The following is a 25,476-nucleotide window of genomic DNA, read 5'->3' on the forward strand; positions in this document are numbered from 1 at the left end:
GATAACGAACTACCTGACTTTCTAAAGGAAAATAGCTTGAGCTCCTGCTTGCAGCTGCGTGTTGGTCTTGGATAATTACTAAAATTGAAAAGAAATATCCCTCTCAGCTATGGTAACAGATACCTATACAACCACGCTTGATGCAGATCATTGGTCATTTTCAAGTGCAGGTTGTATTTGCAGGTTTTAAAATGTATCTAGGATTTGACCAGTTTTATCCACTACTACAAAAGCAAAGCAACATCCTCCTGTTGGTAAATTTATGGAGTATTTAACGACTGCAGAGATGATCCAAAACCAAAGGTTTTGTACTGACTTCTCATATGAATGTATGTGATACTACTTTTAAGTATTGAATAGGGAAACCAGTAAAACAATATCTGATTATGAGTATTATTTTATAGTTTAATGTGTAGCTTAGTTATAGCTTACCTTAATTTCTAGCTGTCCGTTCTTAGGTAAGATGAAGGTACGTTAGTGAAAACTTGTTACTGTCAGTGTTTACCATCTATAAAAACTTTAAAAGGATTGATGTGGTTTTATGGCCCTTTATAACCTAAACTGACTTTGCAAATTTTAACTTAAGAATTCTTATGTAGGAAAGAATCAAAATACGTATTTTCCTGCCTCCTGTGTAAGGATGGATGGAGGGTCTACTAAGATTAGTGCAACGGAAGAGTTGTCAGTGCAGCTGGATGTTCTGTTTACTGTTACTGACAGAAGAGATTTAGTTAAAACAGAAGATGTATGTATTTTTCATTGTCTTACTAGTATCTCTTTTATAAGCAGGAAAGGTATTTGGTGCCCATTGTAAAGTGGATTTATGATATGTTCACTTAACTTACAATTGGAATGAGCCTAATAAGTATCAAGCATTTCTTGTGAACTAGTAGGAATTCCCCTTAGATAACCAGTTGGGTCACTACTGACCCAACCTGGATGGCACATTAGAAAGCTATTTTTTCCTACAAGTTGCAAATTTTTTAATTATCTCTGACTGTTCATTAGGAATGCCTGCCAGGAGTGTTCTCCTTAATTCAGATGGCATTTTATATCTTCTTGCTGTCACTACTTTTTTAACAGAAAGGATGTGGATACCATCTTGACCTACTCATGGTGGCCGTCATGCTTGGAGTGTGCTCTATTATGGGATTGCCGTGGTTTGTTGCAGCCACTGTCCTCTCTATTTCCCACGTGAATAGCTTAAAACTGGAATCGGAGTGCTCCGCTCCAGGGGAGCAGCCAAAATTTCTTGGAATTCGGGAGCAAAGAGTCACAGGGCTCATGATTTTTATCCTTATGGGCTCATCTGTCTTTTTGACAAGTATTCTTAAGGTAATTTGGGGAAATAAGGAAAAGCTAAAGAATACTGCACTGCACTGAACATTTCACTGTTGTTACTGTGTTATTTAACAATTGCCGTTTCCAGGCACATTACTATTACCATAATGTTACACAATGATAACCTGAATGGAATTCTAATTTTGCATAATAAAATGGCTAGGGACATCTAACATTTTAAAAATAAAAACCTTGTAATGCAAATCTGGCCTAACTGAAATCAAAGGGAATTCTGCCATTGTCCTGTAGTATGTGAAGATTCACCCTTTGTCTATACTTTGGGCCCATGGCAAATTATCATGAAACAGTCTTGCTAAGTTATACCATTGGGTAAATTTATGTACAAAATTCAAAAACATTTTGTGATTTCTGGATAATTTAAAAATATTTTCACAGTTGCAAGGGAAGTTCTATGGTTCTTTTCTTGAAAATGAACATGAAAATTCTCATGCAGTTTGCATACTCAAGACAGCTCACCTTGAGCTTTCAGTATCCTGAAACTGGGTGTCTACTTACATGCATATATAATACCATCTCTATAGATAATACTTACTGTTTTTAAGAATTATCTGGCCTCTGTGCAGGCAGTGAGAGTTTTGCCACTGGCTTCAGTAAGACAAGAATTCAGACTTGCATGTTGTCATAGTGAAGGCAGTAAGCCCTTAGAACTTCTACCTTCCAGTAGTATTCTGTTAAGTTTATCATAAAGCCTTCACTTCGAAAAGACACAGAACATGCATTTTGTGTATTTAGTATTTAAAACAGGTATTTTTCTATGGAAATGCTCCCTTACCTACACACTGTATACTGAGAGACTGAACATTTAAAACAGTCTCTTACAAAATGCATTCCATAAAAGTAATTTACCCATTTTTAAATGCATATAGCACAAAACATATATTTTAGCAGTATGAAGTATTTTATGTGTGTCTTGGAAAATTTTTCCATAGCTTTACTATTCAGATGCTCTCCTGAGCAGTCTTTTTAAAGAATGTTAAGTATGTATCAAACACTTTCATTTTTCGTATAGTCCTTTTAATTTTTTTTAATAGTGAATAAAGTATATTGTAATAACTGGCCGTGAGAAGAAAATAAAACTATGGAGCCAGATTCTTCTTTTGCTTTATACTTTGAGAAACATTATTAATTTGTAATTGAGTGACTGTGAATTTACAACTTGTCTGATTAATGCAGGCATATGGCACTTTGAATTTCAACTGTTTAGGATGTCTTTGTAGAAGCATTTAAAATTGTTAGATGGTATTTAATATGCTCTTCCCTTTCTCTGCTTGTTGTGCAGTTTATTCCTATGCCAGTACTTTATGGAGTATTTCTTTACATGGGTGCTTCATCTCTAAAGGGAATTCAGGTAAAATGGATTTATGAAGAGTGTTTTACTGATGATGTGTTCTATAAAATGTGTAGCTATTTTTACTATATTATTTCATTATCTTTTGTGTATAATCTTAAAGGAATGTTGCCAACCTTAAATTCTTGAAAGTGACTCACTTAAAAAGGAGAATAGATTTTCTCTAAATAGAGTATTCCCTTTAGGTAATGTGCTCCAATTTTTTTGTTTTTTAGGTGCTTATTTTTCTGTTCTCCCTTGTTATTGAGGGCATTTTGGCTGAGCCTAAAAACTGAGTAACAGTTATCAGGATCTCTTCCCTCTCCCCTGCTTCCCCATTCACTTGCTTGCCTGCTGCCTTTTCAGTTTCCAAGTTAGTGCCTTTGTAGTACGCTTGATCTCGAACTTTGCCTATGTGAGACTTTTGGCTGACTTGCCCTAAAACTAACATAGGTTTTGAAGATACTTCCTGTGCAAATAAATGCCCCAGGCAGGGAAGTGGAACTGTTGCAGGTCCCATGCTACTTAATTTCTGGTCTCAGGGATGAAGGGCAAGTCTAGTGGAAGGGCAGCATTCCTGCAGCGGCCTGAAGTAGGAGCCCCTGGCAGAAGCCAGGCACTCCAGCATTCAGGTCAGGGTTGGTAATGGTATCCTATGTACCATTTCTCCTGGATGACTGCAGCGTTAAATGGCATAGTGTCAAATCTTTTAGACCACCTGATGCAAACACACAGCTTTTCAAGTGTGCCTTTGCTATTGAGAGTTGAGATATCGATACACCTGACAAGACAATTGAGAACGAACTATCACATGATGAAAACATGAATTATACTATGCAAAAGGTTGTCAAATACAAAGAGCAAAGAAAATGCCTGATTTTTTCTTTCATTATATTTAAAATTTTGATTGCAAGTTAAGAATGTCTTGCCTTTTTTTAGCGCTCTATTATTTATAGGCAAAGCTGGCAACATCTGTTATTTTTGAGTGGTGTTTTCTATGCAGAGGCTCTTCTTTTATAACTTTGCCTAGCTTTTACCATTTGGGTTGATATTCTGAGTTTGGCTTTTACTGAGGTTTAGGTGATTTCAACTTAATATGGTTCAGCTGTTTCTCAGATATGAGAAAGGACACTATTGAGGAGTGTTTTTAAGGCATGCTAAAATCTGGCTATCTGTACTTGGAAAAGAGATAGCATCCCCTTCCCATTCTCCCTCCCCCAAGCTGGGACAAGGAATTGAGATTTGATAAGATGGCTTTTGTGGGAGGATGTGCTTTCGGCTGTTTCTGTGAAAAAGAAATCTGCTCAAATCTGGCCAAATTATAAGCCTTTAAAAGATGCAGTTTGCACATGCTCAGTAAAAATTCCTGAAACTTTAAATTCCTAAAGACTGTGAATATAGCATGGCTCATCCATGCAGGGAGAAATGGTGCATCACCATCATCATGGTGCCATAGCAGCTGACACGAAGTCTTCGGTCAGTATGGAGCCAAATAGCTCTGAAAAACAAGCACCTCTTATGTACATTCCTGACAGCATGGCAGTTGGCCTTCTGGCTGGCGCTTTTTTTTTTTTTGTTGCTGATTTTGTGAAGACAGTGCAATAGGGAAAAAAACTAGCCTGGGGTAACGTGACTGCTGAAGTAAACTGGAAAAAAAAAAATTATCCACAGGACATAAAGGACTGAAGAGATCCCTCCATGATCAGCTCTTTGTGTACTAAGTGAAGCAGAGCTCAGTTGTTGAAAAACAGAAGTTTAGAATGTATTAGAAAGGCAGTGTAATAGTGCGTATACCCAACAGATCATCCAGCTTCCATTCAGTTTGATTGATAATTGATTCACATCTACTTTGAAGTCTGGCTTTGCCTAACTTTAAGAGTTCTTGAATTGAAGTCTTAGCAGTATTATTTTAAAGTAGCTGTTTTCTTTATGTATAACATATTATGCAGTTATGAGCAGGATGTTTTCCTGGAGTATGACTATAAAGAATGTAATTCAGTGGAATCCAGTATCTCAGCACATCTGCAACAGAAATACCTAGGGAGACACGTGTATTAAAATTGAAAGGAACTTAAGAAGTATGACTAACCAAATAATTAAACTTTACTGAAATAATACAATTCTCATTCTTACTGTGGTGGCTCATCCTGAGAGAAGATGAGTCCTTTACCACTGTTGGACTAGTATAGATTCATGGCTGATGATTGTAACTGAGGTAGTCTTTTTCTATCCTGAACTTCTGCACAGTTTTTGCCTTTAGAATAACAAGCCAGATTCTTAGGATATTCAGGATTTCTTAGGCAGTATGTGAATGTCAGCATAGGTGATCCTACAGCTCATTTTCATGCAAACTTTTAAAAATTTCTCTTTCAGCTTTTTGACAGGATAAAGTTATTCTGGATGCCTGCAAAGCATCAGCCAGACTTTATTTATCTGAGGCATGTTCCTCTTAGAAAGGTCCATCTCTTCACTATAATTCAGCTGAGTTGTCTTGTGCTTCTGTGGATTATAAAGGTCTCAAGAGCTGCCATTGTCTTTCCTATGATGGTATGAAATAGTTTTTATTTCCTCTAAAAATCCCTTTTCACTTGTGGATAGTTATTACTGAAGAAAAAAATTAATTGTGGACAGGTAATTACAATATTGCTTTGATACAATGTTCAAGGACAATTCATACTGTATTAAGTAAGGAAAAATTCTACATATAACCTCTAGTTTGAGTGTAGGTTGCACCATGTTTATATGTGTGGATAGCCCAGCTGTGTATTCTTTTAGGGAAAATTCTCATCTTAAAAAATTATATATTAAAATTCTTTTGATGTTTTTATTTAAGGCGTAGTGCTCAATCATTAAGGAAGAACGAACATTAAGGAATATTGTTCATTGCACTGAAGAACCTTACTGATAGTTCTGTGTCTTGCTGGAAATAAAAGAAAAATCTATTCTGCTGCTTACGTGATTTCTCTCTGATTATTTCACTAATTGAAAAGAAACAATACCTACTGATCTCAGTGATTGTTAAATGTTTCAAGCCATACCTCATCTGAATAAAGATTGACCAGCTGTTGACCTATCCAAATTAAAAGATAAAATTTTAGCTGTAAACTGTGGTCACTTTTGAAAGTATTCCTCTACAAGCGTGTCAGTTTTGCTTGCTTAATTTCCTGATTCTTTGAATTAATGTCTTTACAGGTCCTAGCTTTGGTATTTGTCCGAAAACTCATGGATTTCTTTTTTACTAAGCGGGAGCTCAGTTGGTTAGATGATTTGATGCCCGAGAGCAAGAAGAAGAAACTGGAAGATGCTGAGAAAGAGGTAGGTCATGGTTTCAAGTTTTTTTTTGGTGTGTAGCACTTCATCAATTTCTCCTTCGGACTTTTAGAGAAACTTCTGTAAATAAGGCATATTCCATGCAACAGGCAGACCTGTTAACAGTATACAAGCTGTAATATTTTAATGTTTTGCATAAGTCCTTTTAAGGTTACAAATCGAATAGGCTTAGGTGGGGATGTCTCTTAGATGTAGATTCTTATGCTGCCACACTGTCATATAACACAGTATCTGCAGTGCTCCTGGGATTGCTCCTGAGACCCACTCCAGATGATGTGCAGGGATGAACCTGTGTCTGTAGGAAAGCCCTCAGATGCCTGGGGCAATTTGATGGTGCGTTGAGACTGGTCTCATCCCTGATGGAGATGCTGAGGAGAGCACTGCAGAATTTAAGGGGCATGGCATGTCCCAGCTACATCTGAGCCGTACATAGGTCACACACCGTCACCCTGTGCCCTCCCCAGGCAGCAGTGCCATAACCCTGTGCAGTATCCCTGTTACACTCTGGGCCAGCGTTTTCCTTCTGCTACTGCAGAAACAATTTACTTCTACGTTCCAGTGAAAAGGTCAGTGACACTGCTTACCCTTGTTAACCAAACCCTCAGACTTCTACTTGCAGCTGGTGGTGCTGCCACCCAGTTGACTGTTTCAGATCTGGACTCCTCGTCTCTTTTCAAAGAACATGCATTTTGGATTACTTCTTACAAACTTGATATAGGACAGATTCTTGCACATTTCCACTCAGAATGTTCCTGTATGAGAAACACATATCTTTCTGATTGTAGATTTCTTACCAGTTTTGCATCTTTTTGATAGCATTTTAATCTAGCTGCTGCTTCATGAATTGCTTGTTTGAATATCATATAAAACTGTGGGAATATAAAGTGTAAGGGACAGAGGTCTTTGTCCTTTGTCCCTGATATCAGCCATCTGATCAATGTCAGCTGTTAGGGGACATCAGTACTGGGCCCAAAGAAATCAGTGACAAGTCTTGAAGGAAAAACACTTAACTGCAGGAGCAGTAGGTAGATATGTTGGTGTCAGGTTATTTTAGATGGGCGTCCTGTGTCCTGTGCCGGCACTTTTCAATAGTAACATGGTGTGAGGCTCTGGTGGCAGTGAGAAGTGAAGGCGCAGACGATACCACATGATCTTGGCATGCTGTGGTCACTTCTAGGCAGGAGTGCTCTGAGGACAGTTGTGCATATGTCCTCTAGGATGCCCTGAAGACCTCTGCAAAGCCCAGGACCTGTGAGACATAACCTTTTCGTGGTACAAAGGTACTGCAAAAACTAGACAATGTGAAAGGATAAATCAGCAATTTATCCTTAGGGATGCCCTAAGATGTGATCTGAGACCAGTGAGATGGTGTGTGTAGGGATTCCCATTGGTAAATCTATTTGCAGAAATAGGACATGAGCTAATAATTTGAACATGTAACTATGAAAACTAGGTTTCTCTGCCTTCAGGATTCTTCTGTGACCTTTGACAACTCACTGCCTCATCTGTAATCTGGAGAACTGTAACTTTCATTTCTTTGACATGCTCAATATACTTTCATAGAATACGTTTTGGGGAAAAGGTTTTACCTAGGCCATAAACATCATGCTGATTGTTTACTATTTAGTATGTGCCTGTAAAACTACCAGGCTGAAATTAAAATATGTGAGTCATTGTTTTCCCCCTTGAATTGAAGCAGACCAGAGAGTTGTTTCATCACAGTATCTGTTGTCATCACAATTCAGAATAACCAAAAGTAACCCAAGGTACCTCTCTTCTTGTGGGTCTGGTTATTGGAAAGAATTCCTTGTTATCCTTATGTTTTGGTTATATGTCACTTTCCTTCCTGTGCTTGATAGGATGGCATCAGAAAACAAAACTGGGAAAATCTACTGGTGCTACTTTGTTTCATTCACTGTCTATTTTGAGAGGTTATTTTTACATATTTTGGCATTTCTAAATATTTGGAGCTATTATTAAAACTGTTCAACTGTCAAAAACTTATGAAGCTGTGAAGCCTGGAAATGACAAAATTAACTAGTAATAAAACTTCTGACATGTAGCCTAAGGAATTAATTGGAGAGTTGCTATCACACGGCTTTTAAAAATAGAAGTATTCTACCCACAAGAATATTCAGAAATACAGTTGACAAGATCTGAAACTCACTTGATTGGATCCTAATTTCATCACTTAAGTGTTTTTTGTATTTTTAGGCCATATTTTTCCAAGTCTTTGTACATTTATAGTGGATATTATGATATGCCTCCTTCTCACAGGCCTCTTTTGGAAGCCACTTTGATGTTAATCAATTAAGCCTTTCTAAGACAGGAATGAACAAAGTGACTTCTCTCATTTGGACAAAAAAATGTTGTGACTTTTAAAATAGTTGTAATAGAAAAACATAGAAGAAACAGATTTCTGTGCGGAGAGGACTTAAATTCTGCTGTTTCGGAAAATTGTACTGCCTCTTCCAGCTAATCCTAATGTGTATGATGCATGTGGGGTTTTGGGTAATCTGCCAGAAAATGGTATGCTCTTTTTGGGAGAGACAGCTCGCACTTCCAAACAGGTACCGGGGTAAACTGTTACAAAGCCATCTAATAAAGGGAAGAAAGACATGGAGGTCTCTGGGTGTCTGTTATGCACATACACGGTGCAACAGTTCGGGGCAGATTTGGTGGTTGCATTCATGTGGAGGCACATAAACCTCCTGGCTGTGGTTTTTATGACCTAACAGGGGTGCAAGCCTTGAGAATCCTCCCATGGAGCCTTGAGCTGATGTCTGAAAGACAGAGCGTTATTTTCCTTTCTTCTTGCAGGCAGGACACAGTGCTTGAGGGGTGCTGTTTTGTTCTCCTCTCACCCTAAGATAGATTTTCTAAATTTGTAAATATTTGACAAAAAGATTTTTGGTAGTTATGTCTTCTAGATCACTTCCTGTTACTCTCAGAAGTTTTTTCCCTGTTCATGTGAAAACTCCTTTTGGTGTCTTGTTTCACTACCTTTCACCGCAATAAAATTTTATCAGTATTAAAACTGTGTGTGCAAACTTAAATTTGGCTTCCCTAATTTTTGCATGTTAACATTGCAATGTATATCCTGTTCTGCATGATATTTAAAATTCACCATACAGTTGCTCGCTCAGTGTTACTAATTTTTCTCTTTATTGCTACAAGTGTCTCCTCTATTGGGCATTGAAAAATAACATTAAGTGAAGATACTTCTTTTAAGATAGAGAGTTTTAAATGTCAAATATTTAAATTAAAAGTTGAAAAGTATCTTACTTTCAGAATGTCAAATAGATACTTAATATTAAAGAAAAGGGGAAAAAGGATAAAAGCGTGTAACTTGCACTTCTCATGACACCATATCCTGTCTCATGTCTAAATTGCTTCCTCCTAGGAAGAGCAAAGTATGTTAGCAATGGAAGAGGAAGGGACTGTTCAGTTACCACTAGAAGGACATTACAGGTAAAATATACCTTTCCTCTTTTAGGTGAGTTACAATTAAACAAATAGAATAAACATGCCACAATATTTATTCTTAATTGCTTACTGAATGTCAGGAGGATGTTTTTCTGGTAGTAGAGTACAGATAGGTGAACTGAACTCTATACTGCAGCATTTATCAAGTTCAGCCATTTTCTAGGCTTTCCACATGATTTCACAGTCCCTAGAAAAAGGACACACTGAAGGCTTCCCATGGGCAGGACTGCAGGATCAGGCTGTTCATAATGAACCTTGACTTCTGACATGCACAGTACGAAAGGAAGATGTAGAGCAGGTCAAACCCTTCGTCCTGATGCTAGCAGGGAGCCAGGAAATGTTTTGAACGCACCCCAGAACAAATAGGTTCTTACAATATTACATTTTAAAATGTTCTAATTAAGATCCTGTCTATGTGAGATAGTAAGTGAATCAAGAGCTGTCCAGGGTAGGTAGGCATAGTGCCGGGCTGACACAACTTCAGCATGAAAACCTTTGTTGTAGATAGTAAGAATAGATGTTGGCCAGCCCATAAGGACTCTCATTTAGTTTTCAGAAAGTAAGTTCTTAATAAAGATATGAAATATCTGCTGATAGTAACCTCTGCATTAATACTGAGTTCTTAGGAACACTATCTCAGACTGGCCTCCTCTTACAGTTTAACACAAAGTTACCCTAATGTCTCCTAAGGCAAGTAACTGTCTGTGTCTGAAAAATCCCAGCCTATTTCTTACTTTTGATTCACCACACTTCTGATGGTCTGTTTTTTTCTTCTTTGGCTCATACCTTTTTGTTCTGTTTTATATTCGCAATACTTAGCTTAATTTATGTGAAGTGATCTATATGGATCACACAACCCTAATAGGTGTGAAGTGTGATCTATATTGATCTATTACAGTGTGTTTACTTAGGTAGGGTTGCCTGGATAATACCTGACTTTCTGTACTGTAAGGGTAAGAGTCCTGCAGCTAAAAAGAGGAGTCAAGGCATTGGTTGATACAATGGTTCCCCAAAACACTGTGAAAACAAGTTTACTGAGGGCTTACTGAATGTCAAGCCATACCTAAACCCTGAAGTCAGGAATAATATCAAGGCAGGCCCTTAAAACATTTAAGACTTTATTATTCTTAAGTGTATAAATACATATTTGGAGCAGTCCAGGTAAAGCTGGGGGCATAATGGCTACGAAGTGCTGCTTAAAGCTACAGATTAGCGTGTTTAATTGGGGCATTTTTATTAGAGCTCTTGAATCTTTGATTGCTTTTAAAATTGTTTTAAAAGCAGGTGGAGTTTCCGAGCGTAAGTACTTGGAGAACTGTTAGGAACTCTTAGGATTCTTGTTTAATCCAACTATGCCACTGGCATGCTGTGAGATCTTGGGCAGTATTTAATTTCACAGTTCCTCATTTTTCTCTGTCTATTAGTTGGAAGTGAAACAATATATTTTATTGATGTTACTGTGATTAACTGCTGTTGGAGGAGGAAAATGCTAAAAAAGTGCTAAGATGTTTTAAGAGAATACTTAAGTAATCGTTCAGGATTTTTTAAGTTTAACATAATTTTTTGCACTTACAGTCATCACTCTGTTTTCAAGGACTTTTGTAGAGGTAATAAGTAATAAAGACTGATTGCTCATTGTTTTATTGTGTATTTACTTTTATTCTTCCCTAGAGATGACCCATCTGTGATAAACATTTCTGATGAAATGGCAAAAACTGCTGTGTGGAAGACATTGTTGATATCCTCGGAGAATGCAAAAGATAAGGAGTCAAGCTTTCCTTCAAAAAGGTTTTACTCTTTTTTTTACTACGGTATACTTTATATATTGGTGTCAAACTAATACTACAATATTTTGCTAGGGATTAGAAAGATTTCTAGCATCTTGAAGTTTTATTTCTTGAGGTTTCCTTTTATTTATGTCAAGTCATAATATTCTGAGCTCAAAACACAAATTCACTATGTACATTTATTAAAATGAAAAATCACAGTTACTTGCATGCTACTTAGTTACGCTGCAGCGGAAATTGAAGTTGAGCATGCCTGATGCTTGTGTAATGAACCACTAGCCTACACCTAGGTATTGCACAACAGCTGTTGGATTTGTTCTGCTTGCTTTTGTTCTTCCCTCTTGAAAAAGAAGTGGTCATCACTGCTCTGGAAATATCTATATGAAGAGCCCAGTACTAGGAATGTGATCTACTAATATTTGGAATATTTGAAAATAATTTTAAGATTGCATCACTTTGTTTCATTTTTCTGCCTACTTCACTTGCACTCAAAACAGATACTTTTAAATTTTAGTCCAGACAAATGCAAAAATGAAGCAACGATGTTTTATCTGTGCTACAGAGTTAGTATGGGAGTAAGAAAATATTCAATACAAGCACACTGTGATTATAAGAGAGATTTTCCTCTGTTTCCACAAATTTTAAATGTAACCATTTTCTACTCAATTGTTTTATATCCCACTTTTATCATAAGCTCCCCTTCCTAATCACTGTAGAAGCTGATTCCCCACAGGTAAGTCCCTGTCCCTCATCAACCTTTTCCTTGATTGTATCTTCCAATTCAAAGTGGTGTCATGTAGGAACCCCAATTACTTGACTTCATGTAATTTTTGGGGAGACAGAATGAAAAGAAATTTCAAATAGGAATGTCAAATGTCTTAATCAAAGTCCTTAATATAAAAATTTGAAATTTATTGTGTATTAAAAATAGAAACTGTAGATGTAGTATACTGAAATGTTAAAATGAGTTTATATTCCTAGATTTTTTTCATTAATTCTTTGACTTTTTTAAAAACATAAAATTATATTCTGCCCATTTCTAAATCTAGTGTTTGAAACAGCTGGTCATTGTTTTATGGTGAAAAGATGCAGTAAGAGAAAAAATTTCGTAGTGAAATACATTTTTTTAATTTTGTCACCCCAAAATGGCATGCTGCCTTTCAGTGTTGTTCCTTTCCCTAAACAGCATAAGCAAGATGAACAGCTGATGACCAGAGAATCTTCATTTCAGACACCCATGGAGCAGCCCACTAATGGGACCATTTTAATGCTATTTCACTGACAGTCAAAATAGCAGTGTAGTTCTGATTTGCCTTCCACCCTACATGTGGGCTGAAAAGGATCCCGTCACAGTGAATTCAGTGTACTGCATGGGAGAAGGATGTGTACAGTAGGGTTTTCTTGCCTCATGTGCCTCTCTGCTGTCCAGGCTGTGAAAGCCTGCAGAAAGAGAAGAAACTGGTGTGGTACATTGACAGCCACTGAGTATGCAGTAGTTGTAATTTTTCTGGTGGATGTTGCTTTCATTGATGGTATGATAGATGATGTAAACATGTACTGTTTTCTACCTGAAATTTTCAAAGATCCTTTGGGCAAAGAGCATCCACATAGGCTGTGACTCAGACAACATTGGTAAAAGATGATTTGGCCTTTGCACTGCAGTATAATATAAATTCAGTTTCTAGTGAGCTCATTTCCAATCTGTTCTTGTATCTTTGCTCATGAAAACAAAGACTCAGGTGAAAAGGAACTAAGGGATTACAGGTTTTATGGTTTTAGGTATGAGTGTCCTGTTGTAAAGGAACAAGCTCTTAAAGAATCTGAAATCCTGCTTTTTCATGTGCTCTAGCTTGTCTCAGATTACCGGGACAGAAGTAGATTCAAAGAACTTTAAACCTGCAAGACTTGCTTTCTGATAAGCAAAACCATAGACAACAGTGTTAGAGAAAGAGCTAAAGAAACATTATATTCCGAAATGTATGTATCATTACATGATGATATAATTCAATCCTAGGTGAGTACTGAGAAAAAATAAAGCTCGGAATGGAAGCAGCTGTAAGGATAAGTTTTGCCAATGATCAAGATCATCAGTATTACATTGCACAGTTCCCTTCAGTGAAAGGTGCCCTAGCAGAGGGGAAAAAAATCATGTTGTTCTGGAATTAATTTTCCTGATGCCTTTTGAAGTTCAACTACAGAAGTGTTTAGTACTCCTTTTCCTGTTGTCAGGTCTACTTTCTTAATACTAATATCCCAAAATATTATTAAATGGGGATAATTAAATTATGATACTGTACTATGATTTCACATAATGCCTTTTACATAAGGCTCTGATCCATTAACAACAGGGTGATTTCTGGAATACATAAAGCCTGGAAGTTCTTCATACTAATTAAATGCTGAGTTGACTTGGCCAGTAATAAACTAAGGTAATCTCCAAAGAGATTTTAGGCAGGAAGGGTTTATAAGAGCAACTTCTCAGCCTGATGCATGGATAGCATCTATCATAAGCTCTGCCCTGCCCCTGGCTCCATGAAGTAGTATAGCGTGTGACAGTTCTTACATCCCAGACTCGTAGCAGTATTTAGATGTCTAAAGAGGGGACTTAAATGAGACTTGGTCAACTGTTGCCTAACCGTAGAGGCACCTGAACTTCACAGTTTTCCAACCTTAATTTTTCATTATTAAAATTCCTTGGGATCCTCAGGTTGGCTTTTGAGCCTGTCTTGGTAGAATTGAACACCAAGGCACGCACTTACCTGAAATACAGCCCTCTTTGGTACATGTAATTAAATATTCCTCTGTCTTTGCTTATAATATTAAGCCCTTTGATTAGCAATTTCAAAACATATGCAGAAGATCTGACCGTGTGTAGATGGTAGTCCTAGCTGGTCTTTTTAAAGTGTCGAAGAAAGCGGCATCTATCACTTTGTAGATGGTACGAGTTCCCTTCTCTACCTGAAGATATGCAAATCCTGCATCCCAAACCTTCCTTCTCAGGCTTGTTAAGACTACTCCCTTGGTAGGGAGGAAGAGAGCTCCAGGTCCCTTACAGATCCACCAGTTATGTGTCTTACTGGTAAAAGACTGGACTTGTCCTTTTTTTTCAAATTTCTCAAGGCATTAAAGCCCACACCTGCAGGAGATGCTCAGAGATGTGAATCCTAAATAGAAGGAAGACTTTCCTGGTATCACAGAGGCACCTAAAACGTGGAAACATTATACACTGTAAGGCACACTACACATCCTCAGTGTTTGCTTTTACTAAGCACAGGTAACTCTCTGCCTGCTGTACTGCTGCACTTTAAATTTCACCCCCCAGGAATTTGTTTGCATACCCTTTGTATTCAGAAAGTGTAACACACCCAATTCTATCACTGTTCTACAGAAGGTGACAGATTTGGCAGTTGAAGTGGCAGAAGCTGGTATTCTTTAGCTATCTCCACTAACACCTCTGGAAGCTGCCATAGCCATAGAAGTAAGGTTTGGCTGAACTGAATTGTATCCTTAAAGCCGTTTTTATGTGAAGGAAAAATGTCAGATGATTGTAAAATTGTGCATGAATCGCCTTAAGAATTTGAGAATTGATCTTGCTTTCTTTAAACCTTGTGTAACTCAGCCTATTTCTCATTCATTCTAGTTAAGGAATTATTCCCATGAAACCTGGTAGGTTATGTGCTCCATACAGGTTTGTTCTCAGAACCATCTTTTTTTAGATACCCTGCCACTCTTCGTTGAAGGCTTGATTTGCCTGTGTTGTGGAAGCCTCTTTGCATTTTGGTAGTGTGATTGAAAGTCATTGCAAGAACATGATTTTGTATTTATTTACGCTGTTGTAAATTAGGACCCTTTTCACAAAAAAAATCATCTGCTTTGCACATACATTGCTTTCTTTACGCAAATCAACAGTGTTTTAACTGGAAAAAAGCTGAATCTGAATTTGAACTCTGCTTCAGAGTTCTTCGTGATATGGCTTTTGTACGATTTTTCAGGCTTTTGTTTTTAAAAAAGAAAGTTATTTCCTTATAACGTATACATGAGGAAGTATGTATTAAGCTCCAAATAGGGAATATTGTCACCCTGCCACCCCCCAGCCTTCTCCTGCTCTCCCCAGTCAAGACTGAAAGCCAAATACTACAGTTGGAAATTGGCTTGCACTGCTGTAGTTCAGAAATACTCCTTCTAAATCTACGTTGAGCAACAGAATACATTCTAAAGACAAGAAATACTTACTGTGATCACTGGGATCTCTTGTTTGAGCCACTTAAGAAAATGCTGGTATTGTCTGAGAACTGTACCATTATTTAATCAGTTAACGCTTGTATTTGCCAAAAAAATAAAAAAGGGGAAAAAAAGTGGCTATCTATCGTTGCTTGCATGCTGGCTGACTTGTCTGTCTGTACATCTTAACTTCTCTACCTGCCTCCTCACTAAAATGCTGGCTGATGTGTTCTGTACCATTCAGCACAGAAACTTTCACTTGCTTCCCAGTTTGTGCTATGCAGCATGAAAAATTAATCAAAATATCAGTGCAGTGTTGGTTTTCAGGTAGGTCATTAATATACATGATAGTGCTGCTCTAACTTTTTTTTTCCCGCCTCCTTTTTCTAGTGCTGAAATTAGAAAAGAGAAGAAAGCTGACTCAGGGAAAGGTGTTGACCGGGAGACTTGTCTATGACTTGTTCTTCAATTAATTTTTTTACAAACGAATGAAAGGAGTGCCACAGCCACTAAATAGAAATGATTTGATCTTGTAACTTTTGTCTTTCATCTCAAACTAGCACAGGTAATGTAGTGCAATACTTGTCTCATTTCACCTTGTCTAAATGTCTACATTGTCTGGTATCTGTGTAAAAGTCTGCAGTAGCCAATGCAAAAAAATCTTCTTGTTCTTTGCTGATACTGGCCATTTATCAGTATTCATACCATAAATTTAACAAGCGAAGTTTCTTTCAAATTCAACTTTCTTGTTAATAGGTTTGTACTGTATTTTGCTACTTTTTCTGTGTGAGAATACTTAATAATCTTCATTCAAAATGAACTTGAAAACACTTGTTCCAATTTTTTTTTTTTTTTTTAAAATCACCTAACTTGAGTAAATGATTTCAGGAGACCCAAACTGACAAGCAAAAATTAAAGAAGTTTTTAAAGTAACAACTGATCTGACCCTGTGAACAAACAAGGATAATCCTTTCCTCCTCAAGCTGCCCTTTTGAAGTCATGGATTACTCTTGCAATGAGGATTGCAGGGTCAGATTCTGTATTTGCAAAGTTTTCCTTGATTTAATACAGTGTATTTAATATTCAGATTTGTATGTAACTGGAACATAGTCATATATATAAAAATACATATATATTCAAATATATATTAAAGCATTCTCTCACCTTAGTTGAAAAACACCACCACATCCTTTGATGTGAAACATGGGTACAGTATTTCTTAAAATGCAATCTGTGATTACAGTATCTTATCTTGTATTGTATGAATGTTGCTGTGGTAGGCCAGTCCTCAACTGCATTATGTCTGTCAGTCATCAATCCATTATTTTCTAACAGGGAAAATTTTGTAGATACAAACTATACCCCACATGCAGTTATATCACCTGCTCAATTATCTTCCTCTTTATTGCTACAGAAAGGGCATATATATATATATATATATATATAGTCCTCTCTCTACTAACAAACAACTGTAAACCTCTTAATTTCAGAGATTGTGTGTAATACTTAGGTGGGTATCCTGCTGTTGGTTTTGTTACGTTATCAAGTACATATTGATTAAAAGATAAAAACAGCTTTGCAAAGTAAAATGTGGCTTTAAAGCCATTACAAAGACATTTTTCATAATGGATTTTGTTACTGCCTGATCCTTCAAGCTGTTCTTTTGTGTAAAACAAGGACTGTGAGATTAGGTATTGAAACAGAGATGTGGAGCAGCAGTTTCACTGCGTTATTTGGAATTCAGTGATTTTTAAATTTTTTTTAAGATAAATTTTTAAATTATTAAACGAAAGCTAATTCTTGTTATTAGGTTATTACTTTGAATCCTACAAATAAGAATTGCAGTCTTGTAATCTTTGTAACAACTACAGGGCTTTAACATTCCCCAGCTTTCCAAAAGATGATAATCTTTCCATAGACCTCATGTGAACAACTTTCCATATCCAGCACATTTGAAGTATTCCTTCTAATGTTTTTGTGTGTGAGTGTGTACATTTTACTACTTTAGCCATAAATGATAACTGCATTTTGCTGCAAACTAGCAGGGTCACTGTTCTAAATTTGACTTATCAGAGCCCATTAAAGGCCATTTTTATGGAGAAAAAAATTAATCTAATGGACACAAAGAAGGATTTACACATTTAATTCAACGTTTGCATTTGTAAATTTAGGAAAAAAAATGCTTAAAAAAGGTTAAATGCTTTGTTTTGTGTACTTGATGATAACTTGTAAGATTCCAGTTGTTTTAAGGTTAGTATAGAAGTTCAGTACTGCTTTGTCCTGAAAGCAGCCTGGTGGTATTTTAATATGTTGCTGACTTTGTTACAGATACGGTATACAATCAAAATGTATTAGCTTCACTTGACCAACTCTTAGAATATTAAGAAATCAGTGTATTCAATGGCATTCTGTATTTCTGTTCAGTATTTCAGAGTGGTTTTATTTTACAAGAGTCACTCTGTTCTTGTGTGAATTTAAATGCTATTCCAATGTTAATCTTAACATTCTGAAATCACACACAATATAAAGCAAATGTAGTGCTGTATTTACTTCTAATTTCATATTCCTGGTCAAAATTACTCAATTTCTTGGATGTAATTTATTACAAAAGTTTATGTGTACATGTGAATAGACTATTGTGTTTTTCACAATTAAGAAATGTTATGTGAAAATAAATATTTATCCTAACTAATTTTCATTTTTATTTTTGCACTGCAAAACCCAGAACAACTGTGCAACATGGTAAAGGATTTTAAATGCCTACCTGACACTTCAGTATGCTTCATAAATCAATGAATTGTAGAGCCCAGTCCTGCAGCATTTCCAAGCGGACTCTCACTGAAACATGCAATGCTATCCGTGCGGGCTTGCTGCATGTAGCTGATGGCCGTGTACTTGGTCTGACACTCACAGTAAGTGTGCCATCACGGATGGCACATAACTAACTAACTGACCTGTCCCAAGAAGAAAGTGGGAATTAAATTCTGATTTACTGGTCATGAGTTGGTTCCCCCTGCTCCTGCCAGAAGATGATGCAGACCAGGCAGCAGTAGTTGGGTCTTTTGACACATCAATAGGTAAGGTCATACAATGGAAAATTCCTCTGTGCTTACACTATTTGAAGTGTTCAATAGTTGAAGAGCAGTTTAGCCTACTGCCTGTTGTGGGAGCTTCTGTTACTCTCAGGACTCTTAAGTTTCTGCTACTGAAAAACTTCCGAGGCCTTAAAACCTAAAGCCTAGTACTGCCAAAACCCAAATACTTAAAGTAGTGACTCCATCTTATTTGAAAGAACCCTTTAAGGTTCTTCACCCATTTTTAAACCGAAGACTGGAAGCCTCCCAGCCCGAGAATGGTAAGTCACACCTCAGGCTTCAGCTGCTTCTGTCAGGATTTTACACAAAGTGTATTGTACAGCAAACTTAAGTATCCAATTCACATGGGAAAAAGTACAGAGAGAAAAAAAAAAGGTAACTGGTAAGTGCGTGCCTAACTCACTCTAGCATGCAGCACTACTACAGAACAACCGGCTCCTAGTGCTGGCTTTATACATTAATGAAAAGAGCTGGCTTTCTTCGGTGGCCTCACTTGTAGGTTTTTACCTGTGCTCACGCATTTCAAGTAAGTTGGCAGCTCTATTGTTCTGCTATTGTCTGCATGACTTTTGGAGAGCTATCTACCAGAGAGAAAATTAGATGCCAAATTGATCCTTATTAGGACACTTACTTACTATTGCAATAAAGCATTTTTCTTGTTTTAAAAGTTGCATCATGCTGTGTTAGCATCCTATCTTAAAAGTTGCTTTCCAGACAAAGAAATAGAAGATAATTAGCATTGTACTTTGTTACGCCTCACAGATAAGACAGTTAAAACAGGCCTATGTATTTTGAGAATACAGAAGAGTTTCCCGGTGAGATGCTAGCATCAGTAAGGTAGGTCAGATAAAAAGAACTGCATATTTATTTAATAGACTTACCCAGACCATACAATTTTTAGTTTTATTTGAAAGGGGTTTCTTTTTGCTTTGTTTTTTGTTTATTTGTTTAATGCTTGTGAAACCAAAAACTTACTTTATACCTCAGGCCCCAGTTGCTTTCTCATTTAAGGACAAGCTGCACAAACGGTCTTGACATTCTCTCCCCTGCTTTACCTGTCTATATGAGTACTTTTACACGAGTAACCCACAATACATACATAATCACATGCTGCCATCTAATATCAAGCAGCTAAGTGCTAGATAATCATGTTGCACTCCACTACACGATACCATTAAACAAAAGCAGAAACTTCACTGTAACATCTCCCTCAAAATTAATGGATTTTTTGTAAAATTCTAGGCATGCGTTTGTTTCTTGAGCAATGTTTTCAATGATACAGACCATACCTCCTTTCGTAACTTAATGTCTGTCCGTCTTTATTATTTTAGAACAGCATACTTTGTAGTACATCTTTTCTATCTGTGTGAAATTAAGAAAACTGATCTTATGTTCAGATGGAGAAAGCCTACCTGGAGTGCTGAAGATAAAGCAAAAGTTTAATGGTAGGCTGCAAGGAAAAGCAGGTTTGCTCAATAGCGTGTTCACATGAGAGAGACAGTCCAGCCCTTGCTTTAAGTGACTGCTAGCGTGCATTGTAGTGTTTTATCCTATTCACCAGTAAATGGGAAACGTTAAAAAAAAAAAAATTTCTTTCCCATAGAGAAACAATGGAGAGCTGCTAGAGTTCCCAGATAAGATTTTAGCTGTGCAGATTCCCACAGTAGCAGCCTTTTTGACTATATAAAGTAAAGTAAGCAAAAAATCACAGTATTATGATAGGAAACAATGCAATCCAGTGCCATTGGTTTGAACAGCTATCATTCAAAATCTTTGGTGAAAGCTGGTTACGTGCTTTCCTTGCAAGACTTCTACAATTTCAACCCAAGAGATTGTAGAGAAAATACCAACTCGAGGAACTGCAGTAAGCAAAGTGCTTCATTCTGCATAGAAAATACTAACATTGCAATAGTCCTGATACTGTTTCTAAAATCATAACTGATCATGTATTAGGTAATTTGTGCAAAATCTGCTTAAAGTTTCACAGAAATGATCATTCATTTTGTTTTTTGTTTGAAACATTATTATTTTCTATTCCTCAACTGCTCTCCACATTGGTTCTTCTGTGACATTTTCATCATTCGTTACCCTAACATAGAAACTGGACTGTTTGTTTTTGAGGTATGAAAGGGTACAGATTGAAGCAAGTAACCGTGCTTTCTAGAAGTCTGCAACATACCCTACATTCTGGTGATGTTAAGACCTAATGAAACACAATAAAAATGCAATAGTTGCTTGGCAACAGAGATTATAAACATTAGCACATCATTATATACAGAGGTACCCCAAGAGCTGACCCTGATCTCACCTTGATTCATAAAAGTTTATACTGGCTCTGTGTATCAGCTACAGCGTTTTCTGGGAAAGTACCATCACTAACAACCAGAACGCTGGTGCTAGGGCAGGGAGAAACACTGCTTTATGAAATGGCTCATATGGGTATAAATATGCTTATGTGCTTGACCGGTGATAGCATGGTCTTTGTCGGTATACCACTGTGGAAAAGAAAAATACAGAGAATGTTAGTTCTACCTACATCTTAATGATATAAATCAAACACAATAGACATAAAAAAATGTGCAGCCATTTAAAATTATCCCAGCATGGAGGCAAAGACACAAGGGTGGTAGGAAGTTGCTATGATACTTTTGTCCCTGCTTGGTGTGTGCGATACACCATCTATTCCTGCGAAAAGTACAAAATGAATATGTGGCTTGTCCATGTGGAGGGTAGAGGGAGCTCCGCGGTTGAGTGCCGCCTGATCTCTGCCCTCTGTACACCCTGCAAGTCTGGCTGAAGGACAACCATGTACTGGTGCATTTGGCTTCCTGCTGTACTTCACCCTTTTCAGCACTGCTCCCCTGGTGCCGGGAGAAGGTAGGAGAGGACGAGCTTGCACCTTAGTCTGAGAGTTTCCATGTAGAGCACTAAGAAGGGGCAAATAACTACCTGTTATTTTTTTGTTAACTACTTGTCCAAATACTTGGACTTATAGATAGGATGTAAGGAAAGGTTCTCTAAGACACCATTCATTGTGTTTTGGGTGTATGCAAAGATTGGGACTGGCTTGGCTGCTTGTCTGAGAATACAAAAAAAATTATGTGAACAGGGTTAAACAGAAGAAGGAGTTGCTGTATGTTTTTTCTTGTACAGAAGATACATGGGTGCGTTATGTTACAATTCCAGTTACTGAACATGAAGTGTTAAGTATGTGAACTTTCATTTAAGATGGCAATTGATTTGTACCTAACACCAGGGAGCTTTTGTTATTATTCTCGTAATACAAAGCCATTTGTGTGATGATAAATGAAACAGAACCATACCATTGCCTGAAAATCCACTTCAGCATCAACTAGAGCTTTGGAAATCTGTGCTGCTTGCTGAAAGTGAACATTATCTGAAAAGTGGAAGAAAAAGAGGAAAAGGGTAAACAAAAAATTGCTTCTGTAGTACTCGGCCGGGGGGGGGCTGGAGTGGGGGGAAGCAAAACAACGAACACAGAAGACTCCCCAGCAGTGCTGACTGAAACACAAATTAGTTGCAGAAAGCAGTATTATTGATGTAAATGTAACAGCCTTGCCCCTTCATGCTTTTGTTTTGTCAGTAGTAGAATTGCGAACCTGTCTGTAATACTAAAATGTCTAATTAACCGCAACTCACCATCTGCTGTTCCATGAATAAGGAGATACTCAACTTCCTTGAATTTTTCAGCTCTGGCCATTACTGTTGAACTCTGAAATTAAAGAAAAGGGGGGCAGGGGGGGAAGAAAAAGGTGCTATTTATTAGAAGATGATTTGCTACCAACTGACTTTGATTCCTGTTGACAGAGTCAGGGGTCCTTCAGATAAAAGCAACCACCTCTGCTCCCCCCGCACCCCCAAGTAGCATGTTCACGCGTCCCACAGCACTGTGCTCGCACTCAGACCCATTCTGCACTGGTCTGCGATTATTACCAGGGGTTAGGTCTGCAAAGTGACAGGCAATTCCAGAGGGGAAGAGTTTTGCGAGCAAGATGATAGACATTTAACGCATTGCTAGCATGTTGTTCGCCTGCAGCACGCCACTTGCCATAGGTTTCCTGTGCAACTGCAGACAAGTTAAAAAAATGTTGCCATGGCAACAGTGCACCCTATGGTAGCAAGGAGTCGATATTGCAGAGATGACATGCGTTGTCTTCCACACCAAAATGTACACCGGTTTACCTGTAGGTAAGTCAACAGAGCTAATGTTTCATCAGCCTAAAGTAACAATGCCTGACAAGAAGTTTAAAACAACGCTCTTCCCCCAAATACGGTAGAGGCATGCCTGAAGGAAAAAACCCACTAGACCAAATCTATAAAGAGAAGTCAAGCTACGTTTTGGGAATTGAAACACAATATGGCGATGAAAAAAATAATCAGCAACTAAGATTAATCAAGAAACTTAAAACACTATAACAACATATTCCCTGGAAACATACTAACCACTTGACTCGCTACTGTGACTATGTACTAAAGAATGAGGAAAGTAAGGATTGCAGGTAAGATCTTTAATTTGGGCAAGGAAAGGGAATAGGATAGTGCTGTACCATGAGAGTGGGAAGAAGAAAAGGGATGAGAGTCAAGACGTTTTAGGTTTGATAAGACAACCAGCATAATGGGGCAAAAATACATTGAATTAAATTTCCTTCTATTAGCAACATTGTAGGGGCTCTGTGCTGAAAATGACTGAATCCCTGCAGAAGTTTTCTATGTTACAGCAACTTAAAAGCTACTATAGCAAGGAAAAAATAGTAAGAATGAGGAACAAGAGAATGTCGTGGTTGGTTTTTTTTTTTCCTTCCCCACCTTGCACTAAGGCTGTATCCTTGCACAGGGATTTGCATTTAGTACCCCCCGAAAGTCAAATACCTTGTACTACCAAGACGCAGAAATGTTCTAATTTTCTTATGTCTCTTGTACACTCATGAATCTTTAAAGCAAGCATAAATATTAAATTCCTGTTGTCACAGCAGAAGAGCGTACCACAATTCTCTCATAAGTGAAAGGAGTTCTTTGTAGTTACTCAACCAAATTTAAAAACCAAGTTCAGCACAGACCAAAAAAACACCCCCCAATCTGTAACATTGCAGCTGCCCTCTTCTAGTAGTGAAAGGCTGCAGAGCACCAGGAGTCCCACCTAACATACGGAAATCCATGCACACTGGAAGCATGACACTATCCCTTGAAACAAGTTGGTATTGCGGAGCAAGAACGGATAGTTATGAGAGTGCCAGAATCTGGAGAGAGGACTTCCGTTCAGTGAGGAGCAGTGGTACAGCAGCCTACCAAAAGAACAATTTGGAAAGTAATGGCCCAGTACTAGGTAAAAAAGAAAGGGGGGGGGGGAGGGCGGGGAAGGAAAGGAACCAAGCAATAGCCTTTCGAGTACATCACTTTCTGCAGGTATGGAGGGAAACTTGACAGCTTGCCTTTATAAGCCTTCTTCCAGCAAATCGGCACTGGTTTAAGGGACAGCAAACCTTTTGTGAGTGGAAGCCTGACTTGAGCTACACTTGTGAGAACTCCACTTTCCAAAAGCTGTTTAGAAAAAAGGTGTCACTATTTTTCCCCTCCAAGCATTAAACAAAATAAAGCTATTTGTAAAAGACTTCAGAAAGAAGGAACACACAAAAGAGGTACTTTCTCATGTTTTTTTATGGCTTGCAAGGGATGCCTCACTTGCTGTACCCATACTCAACATGAAGAGTCCCTTCCCTAAGTACTTCTGCCAAAAAAAGAAGGCCATAGGATAGGGAGCAATCTCAAGTTGGGCACAGTTACAGCACAAAGCAACGGCTGTATCAGCTGAACAAACCTCAAGTGGACAGCAAATAAATGCAACTTGCTTTAACCCCTTCCGTTTCATAGTTACACCGCTGGGACAAAGGTTCTGAAAAGGTACCGCGCGCAAGTACCGAGAACTGGGCCCTGCCGAGTGTAACTGGCTTTTCTGAAGATCACACAGCAGTCAACATTTTATCAGCACTCCACAAACAACTTAAGGTTTGGCTGAAACTGAAGGTCTCTCTCCCTTTAGCATATTCTCAGATAATAGAACAAATGTCAAATCAGTACAAGATGGCATATTTACAAAATTGTACCCTGTTTTGCATAACCTAATGATGCAGCAGTTCTTAAGGACTGAACATTTCAAATCTGCTAGAAAAAGATTGCCAAATCTATGACTGTTTCAAACACTTGCCAAAAGCATATCAAATTCAGAGTGAACTGCAAAATAATCTTCTCACAAGTTGAACAATCTCTTCGGTATGCTTTACATGGCTACTGCATCAGACCTCTACAGCTCTGCCCTGATTTAGTCTCAAGTCTTTCAAATCGGGGACACTTCTTCCTGGGCAGACAACTTCTCTGACATTCCGCCTAGGATCCCTACACAATTAATTACATTGGGAGCTCCACCCAGGCTTGCTCCTTTCTTTTACAAAGCTCTAATTTTTCGTAGTTCACTAAAGAAGTGATCACTGATCACCCCTCATTAGCCTACATGGAGGAGTGCGAGCCGTCCCTCAGACTTGACTCTTGACAAAGGGTATTTAATATCTCAGATTCTCTTCCTTCAATAAACGTGAAACCTACCTGTCACAGTAATACCGTGGTCAGGTGCACCCCTCTTACCACAACGAGCTTCTTGAGACTATCTATTCACAGCTACTCTGCGCGTTAGGAAGGCGCCTAGCGGCATCCGTCTTCCCTAAGCAGGCGTGTACAGTTCCGCAACCTGTCACTTCCCAAGCCAGCTCTAGAGCAGCTGCGGTAGGATGCAGACTGCATGGTGCAGCACGCAAACCCGACAGTACAAAGTTAACGGTTCAAAAGTGCTTTGCCA

At 38.0% G+C, this 25,476-nt stretch overlaps 2 protein-coding genes across 4 annotated transcripts in view; one reads left to right on the top strand and one right to left on the bottom strand.

Moving 5' to 3' along the window:
• Positions 1-16,797, top strand: part of SLC4A10 (solute carrier family 4 member 10) — a gene marked incomplete at its 5' end in the record, with an annotated part of 165,923 nt that extends 149,126 nt beyond the window's left edge. For all 3 annotated transcript variants that reach the window (XM_082001332.1, XM_082001333.1, XM_082001331.1), the window contains 7 exons: positions 1,084-1,335; positions 2,642-2,710; positions 5,063-5,236; positions 5,882-6,004; positions 9,423-9,490; positions 11,177-11,293; positions 15,904-16,797. In XM_082001332.1, the coding sequence (XP_081857458.1) occupies positions 1,084-1,335; positions 2,642-2,710; positions 5,063-5,236; positions 5,882-6,004; positions 9,423-9,490; positions 11,177-11,293; positions 15,904-15,970 (870 nt within the window). In that variant the 3' untranslated portion in view covers positions 15,971-16,797. The remainder of the gene's footprint in view (positions 1-1,083; positions 1,336-2,641; positions 2,711-5,062; positions 5,237-5,881; positions 6,005-9,422; positions 9,491-11,176; positions 11,294-15,903) is intronic.
• Positions 16,798-21,004: 4,207 nt separating this feature from the next.
• LOC309406149 (dipeptidyl peptidase 4-like) overlaps positions 21,005-25,476 on the bottom strand; it is a gene marked incomplete at both ends in the record, with an annotated part of 36,915 nt that continues 32,443 nt past the window's right edge. The window contains 3 exons of the mRNA XM_082001188.1: positions 21,005-21,103; positions 21,932-22,005; positions 22,269-22,341. Of these exons, the coding sequence (XP_081857314.1) occupies positions 21,005-21,103; positions 21,932-22,005; positions 22,269-22,341 (246 nt within the window). The remainder of the gene's footprint in view (positions 21,104-21,931; positions 22,006-22,268; positions 22,342-25,476) is intronic.

Source organism: Phaethon aethereus (genome assembly GCF_964289735.1).
Source record: "Phaethon aethereus genome assembly, chromosome: 6".
NCBI lineage: Eukaryota > Metazoa > Chordata > Aves > Phaethontiformes > Phaethontidae > Phaethon > Phaethon aethereus.